The sequence below is a fragment of the Hippopotamus amphibius genome, chromosome 3 (genome assembly GCF_030028045.1).
Source record: "Hippopotamus amphibius kiboko isolate mHipAmp2 chromosome 3, mHipAmp2.hap2, whole genome shotgun sequence".
NCBI classification, from domain to species: domain Eukaryota; kingdom Metazoa; phylum Chordata; class Mammalia; order Artiodactyla; family Hippopotamidae; genus Hippopotamus; species Hippopotamus amphibius.
In genome coordinates, this window is record NC_080188.1 from 105,978,783 (window position 1) to 105,985,720 (window position 6,938).

At 34.7% G+C, this 6,938-nt stretch overlaps 1 protein-coding gene across 1 annotated transcript; it reads left to right on the plus strand.

Annotated features, from left to right (window-relative positions):
• Positions 1-5,555: 5,555 nt before the first annotated feature.
• Positions 5,556-6,500, plus strand: LOC130850387 (olfactory receptor 10AG1-like). Its single transcript, XM_057729901.1, has one exon. It carries the CDS (start codon positions 5,556-5,558, stop codon positions 6,498-6,500), a length of 945 nt encoding a protein of 314 aa, XP_057585884.1.
• The last annotated feature ends 438 nt before the right edge of the window (positions 6,501-6,938 follow it).

The following is a 6,938-nucleotide window of genomic DNA, read 5'->3' on the forward strand; positions in this document are numbered from 1 at the left end:
TTTTATCACTAGCTTTTTAATTTTCATCCCATTTATCCTTGAATAGACATGCCATCAGTGCCTGACAGTCAGATTTAGTAGATCTGTAATGAACTCTAGGAGACTTTAACTTTTACAGGAAAGTCGTATAAAGTACTGGTCTAGATACAACCTACAGTTCATGGGTTAGTGGTCATACTCACTTTTCCTCCTCTTCATGGCAAAAATTTGGCTTTCTTCCATTAAAATAAAAAGACAAAGCAATGTTTTAAAATTTTGTCACAAAATAGTCCTATAGAACAATTATAAATCCCAATAATAAAAAATATTAAGACATTTCCGTTTATCCAGATTACTGAGTTACCTTTATTCCCATTGGATCAAAAATAGAACATAATAGATGTGATTACTAACTTGGAAAGATTCAATGATGAAGTGTAAATTATTGAATCCTTGAAAAGCCCCAGAGTTTTCTAGGTAGATGGTTCCATACTTGGAGTTGAATATACACCAAATAAGACAAATGACCTAGAATCAAGGAATTGTGACAAGAGAGAAAGTCAAATTATGGAACAAATTTTAAAACAGAATATAATAAAGGTCAAACTAGATGTTAAATATGAGAGCAGTACAGCAGAAATGTTTAACTTTGCCTGAAGGAATAATGGGTTAATTTTCATAGCATCTGACATACCAGCTCCATCTAAGAGATGAACAGGTATTTGGCAGTCAGAACCCGTGACCAGTTTATATGATGCAAAGTCTTTTGTGCCTCCTGAAGAGTATAGCACAATACCTGATACAGCTAGACATTTATCGAATGCTAAAATAAATAGAGAAAGGCTGAATGCATGAATTAAATATTTTACATAGCTTACCAAAGATTCATAGCAACAGTAAAAATGTCCTCTGCCATTTCTCTCCTATTAGGATTTTTTTAGATAATTAATTAATTAATTTATATTTTGGGCTGTGTCAGGTATTAGTTGTGGCACATGAAGTCTTTGTTGGGGTTCATGAGATCTTTCATTGAGGTGCATGGGCTTCTCTCTAGTTTTGGTGTGCTGGTTTTCTCTTCTCTACTTGAGATGTGTGGGCTCAGTAGTTGAGGCACAAAGGCTCAGTAGTTGTAGCATGAGTGCTTAGTTTCTCCATGGCATGTGGAATCTTAGTTCCTGACCAGGGATTGGACCCATGTCCCTTGCATTGCAGGACAGATTCTTTACCACTGGACCACCAGGGAAGTCCCTCCTATTAGGTTTAAAGCCCTTATGTCATTTTTCCATGCTGACATATTTCATAGAAAACTTGAAAACAACATACTATACCCCCTTGTTCAAATTCACTTTTTCTTATGTATGTACCTATAACTAAAGATAAATTATATACATGGCATGAACAGAGGGCCTTAACTCATAAACAAATTAGATGATGCATGAACAGTGAAGAGTTTGCAAGTTATATTCTGTGAAGTTAAAAAAAAAGGTGCATTAATAATTGCAAATTTAATGTCCAAAGAATTTATGCACAGATATAGACCAAATTTAAGACTTTGAATGTCTTATACAGCCTTTCCCAATAGGGGAATTGCTTTACTTTCCAAAGGTGGAGAGGATGGGGAGACAGGTAAAGGGGAGTGGCCAGGTGGCTGGTGCTCCTCAGACCATATTCCATAGAGAGAGAAAAACTTCAATGCAGCACTAATTGACCCAGAGACAAAATGGTTATTTTCCAAGTTACCACTTGATAAACAGTTTATTGAGTTTAAAAACATGGCATGTCATGCAGACAGAGATGTCTTCACAGTGGATAAGGGAGTGTTTTTTACTCCCTTTTACTGATTGATTTAAGCAAATTATGACTGAATTTGTTACTTAAATCATTCAAACCAGACATTTATATTACAAAAGACAATATTTTCTGTAAAAAAGCAACACATAGTGATTTCTTTATAAAATAAAAGGTAAGCTTATTTTATTAGAGTATATTTTTAACTCAAAAATCAAAAGATGTAAAAAGAGTTTCTTTCAAAAAGATTCATGTATGAGATAAATCTTCTGAACTTGAAATATATAGAGTGTAACTGTAAGTAATGTCATTAATTTTAAAAATAGTAAATGAAATATTAACTGGGCATTATATCAACTTGCTGTTGTGAAGAGTTTCATTGATAGCATTCAGAGTATTAAATTCAAAATAATGTTTACCATTGCATGCTCTATGAAGCCCACTGAATTTTGATTAGGAATATGGACTCTGGCAATACACCGCTGAGTTTGAAGTCACCTAAGTCACAAACTAGCTCCTGGACATTGGACAAGTTACTTAACCTCTCTAAGCCTCTGGCTCTTTATGTGAATAATAGCAGTACCTACTTCATTCAGATGCAATAAATGAGGTAACAAAGATAAATTCGTTAACAGGGTTAGCACAAAATATGTTCAAACATTGTTAGCAATAAAAAAATGTTTCAAATAATCAGACCTTTATACTCTCTATAGCTATGCTAGTTCCTGTGTTTGAACTGCCAGTGTTCCATTAAATTGTCAATGGAGAGAATAGATCAACTTCTGGAAAGAAAATTATCAAAGAAGGTTATCTCTGGGGATGTTTCAGATATTAAACAGGATTTGAGTTAGACTTTTAAGTTAATGTTGCTTATATTTCTATCATGTAGTCTTCTTATGTTTTCAAAGTATAACTGTAAGAACTGGCACAGATGAGAGGAAAAAATATCTAAGAATAAATCTCTGTAAGTTAGAGTGTTTTTTTTTCTCCTCTAGATATTGTTGCTGGTTTGTACCCACCCAGAATAAAGTAATCTACTAATTTAACTCAGTATTCCTGACAAAACACTACCCTGTACATTCTTTCCTCTCCTAGATTGAGAAAATCCTACTCCAGGGCAGGATAAAAGACAAGCAATTCCAAAAAAGAAAGAAAAAAAGAAGATATCTGTTAAAATAATGATAAATACAGTGTGTGATGATGATCATAGTAAGAATGCCCTGTAGAACTACAACCACCTGTTCACATCAAGCAGTTAACATAGATGATGCTGCTTACCCCTTAAAACAACTCCCTGAGTTACATCTTGTTATTACTGTGTATATTTTCAAACAAGAGAACTTAACCTCTGATAATTTAAATAAGGACGTAGTATAGGTATATATCTAATGTTAATTTTAAGTCACTCAGTGTTAAGATCCTTGGCCAGTGAATACTGGAATCTGTTTAAATTGAAAGGGATTACGGAGACTAGTGGAAAGTCTGCATTCATTCAGCTGCCCGTCAAGAAATACCTATAAGCCACTAACCCATGTAAGCACCTGACTAGTGTTTGGAATATGAAACTGAGTACATGAGGGCATTTTTTTCCTGGAAAAAACTTCATTGTGTTTGCTTAAAAGTAAAAACAACAGAATAATTCTCTGATGTCCTAAGTTCTGACAGAGTTTTAGATAAAATATCACTCCCTCGAGTCACAGACTCTGCTCATTTTAGGTCACTCCCTGACTCACCTGCCTGAGGTCAGCATGAGTTTCTAAGCTCTGCAGGGATAGAAGCTGAGCTCATAGTATTTATCCTTAGTGTCCATAGCATATGACATACTTTAAACATACATAGTAGTTATGCATGATAAACTACAATATATGACAGAATGCACATTGATTTACTGACTGATACATTCATTCAAACATCTGTGTCCCTGAAAATTTAATTTCTCCAGCTGCTTTTCATATGTATAAGTTCTGAAGAAAAATAAGACATATATACATATATATATAGACACAAATATAAAATCTTGAAAGTTTGCGACAATATGAAATGCAAAAATAGCTACCCAAAAGTGAAAAGAAGAGGGAAAAAAAAGGGAAAAGAGACCAGAAAACACAAGGACAGAGAGGGGGAGAGAAGATTTAGAGGAGTACACTAGGACTCAATTTGAACAACATATTATATGAACTGAAACTTCTCAGGCCCTTGGTCCCTTCTCTTGATGTTTCCGAACTGTAAGCAGAGATGAGGCAGGAGGGAGCTTTTGTCTTTAGAGTTTGCTGTGAAAAATCACTGAATTAAAGAGAATTCACTGAAATAAGAAGGGAGGAGTTTGAGATTAGTGAGAACTAAGAAACAAAGCAGAAACTGTAAATGTTTGAGTTGTTTGGGTTTTGTGAGAAGGAAGGGAAACTGAGAAGTTCTTAAAAGAAGAGAGAGAGGAGCTGTATTCTGTAGGAGACAAAGGCAGATTTGGGAAATGCAGGAAAAAATTTAAAAACGCATGACAATGCAGATTTAGGAACATGTGGCAATATGTGCAAAAGGTCAGTTTTGCATCAGTGAAGGTTGGATGAAAATCACAAAAAATGATGTCTAGGAACCAGTATGGTGGAAGAGAAACTAAACTTATTTGGTGAAAAATGCTTAATTGAAGGAGTTGATTAGAGTAATGCTACATTGCATTTAGGACTGTGAGTGCTGATACTTATTCAGATACAGATATTTAGAATATATATTACACATTCACAATATGTTATATATGTATAACATATTACATACATATTATACGTGTATGATATATTACCTATATGTTATACATATATTACATATATTAAGAAATTCATATTCAAAGGTAAAAAAATACAAATGGACATCTTACATTTTGTCTGGTGTCTGTTGTATAAACTCTAATATTAAATTCTCTTGCACATTTTATTATCTATTTTTCTTGTTCAATTAACCCCAAAAGGCTATTACCTTATTTAAGTACTCCTAAAGGCCTAATATTTGGTATATAGGTATATAGGTCATCAAGATTGTTGAGGGCCATGGCAGGGATGAGGACATATTACAACAAGTTTTATTTATGTTATTTTGTATTCTAAATTTCAAGTGAACATGTGACCTAATATGATGTTTTATTTCTAATATTAATTTCTATGATATATTAAATAGAATATTTTATTCTATGATAGAGGCAGGGAAATAAAATAGTTCTTATGTTTATATCTGGGGTTCAAGTCTCTTTCCCAGATAGTGAGTGGCCCATGCTGGCCTGAGCTGAATCTGGCTTACTAAACAATCTGCCCTTTGGTTATCTGAGATGCAGTTCACATAGGAGACATCAAATCAGAGGTGAAACAATCATATAAATGGATTGAAAATTACAAGGGGCTAGAAAAAAAATTACAACTAAAAAGCAAATGGAGACCAAACTGATCAAGAAGGAGAAGCATTTTTCATTAGAGAATGTCCCAAATTACCTAGAGCAGCTCTTATCATCAGAATAGGGAACCAGACATATTTGCTCTTGTTTTATTGTTGTCTGTTTTGCTGTGTTATTCATATGTCCATAATTGTAATATGAGCCAAAAGAGTAGAGCTCAGGATTATTTTCAACTTTAATATTGTGCAATTTTAGGATATTGGATTTGATGTATTACCAAAAATACAAAACAAACAAAAAATTTGGATATCTATTTTACATCAGTGGATTTAAAATTATCGATTAATTTTGTTCCATTTTGCTGCTGGGCCCAGTGAATGGAAGTGACTTCTAAATCTTTTGTTCACAGATGGGATCCAGAGGACAAAATCCCCTCCAGTGCAACCATACTACATTGGTAGATTTCATCTTGCTTGGCTTTTCCGATATTCCCGACCTTCAAGGATTACTTTTTGGGGTGTTTTTGATCATCTACATGATTATTCTGATGGGAAATAGCCTCATCATCATAATAACCAAGATGGAGCCTTCCCTCCAGACCCCCATGTACTTTTTCCTGGGGAACTTTTCTTCCTTGGAAATATGTTATGTATCAGTCACTGTCCCTAGATTATTAGTGGATCTTTGCAGACAAGCTAGAAATATATCCTTTCTGGCCTGTGCTGCTCAAATGTATTTCTTTCTGGTGTTTGGAGCCACTGAATGCTTGCTTCTGACTGCAATGGCTTATGACAGGTATGTGGCCATTTGCCACCCATTGCTCTACCCTCTCCTCATGAACAGGAGGCTGTGTGTCCAACTGGCAGCTGGCTGTTGGGGCAGTGGAATTCCAGTGCACATAGGCTTTACCTACCTGATCTTCTCTCTACACTTCTGTGGCTCTAACCAGTTGAATCACTTTTTCTGTGACATACCTCCAGTGCTTAAACTTGCCTGTGGGGACACTTTTATGATTGAGATGATAATTTATGTGGTTGCTATTTTAGTTGTCATTATTCCTTTCATGTTGATTCTTGGATCTTATGTGAGAATAATTGAGACCATCCCGAAGCTACCTTCAGCCACTGGACGAGCCAAGACCTTCTCCACTTGTTCTTCTCATCTCATGGTTGTGGCTTTATTCTTTGGATCAGGACTCATTACTTATTTCAGACCAAAGTCCAGTCATTCAATAGGAATGGGCAAATTCCTTTCTCTTTTTTACACCATTATCACACCAATGTTTAACCCCATGGTATATTGTCTCAGAAACAAAGATGTTATGGTGGCATTGAGAAAATTCCCACTGAAATAAATTGTCTTATGTCTCAAAGACATTATGAAATTTGACTCTTATTTATTACACGCTCCACACACTAATTTCGGTTCTTTTCCAATTTTGCTATGAATCGTAATTACTGTATTTAAGTGATCTCATATTTTTATATTACATAAAATAAAGTCCATTGCTATTTTTAAATAGAAAAATAATTCCAAGCTCAATTCAAGGTATTGATATCTCTGGAAAAACACATAGCAGTCATTAATGGTTGTTTCTGTTGTTGCTCCTCAGGATTGCAGAATACTAATTACATTTTCTGTTTCAAAATATATTATTCATCTTTATATCTCCAGTCCCTCCATGCCTCCAGTATATCAGACAAGGTACTGGTGGTCCCATTGGAAGATGAGCACTTGAGCTGAAAACACTATGTCATTTTTCGAGACATAAAGTATTAACTTGATGGCAGTT

Excerpts from the sequence above, each read along its gene's own strand:
- LOC130850387 (XM_057729901.1), top strand. The coding sequence starts at position 5,556 with ATGGGATCCAGAGGACAAAATCCCCTCCAGTGCAACCATACTACATTG.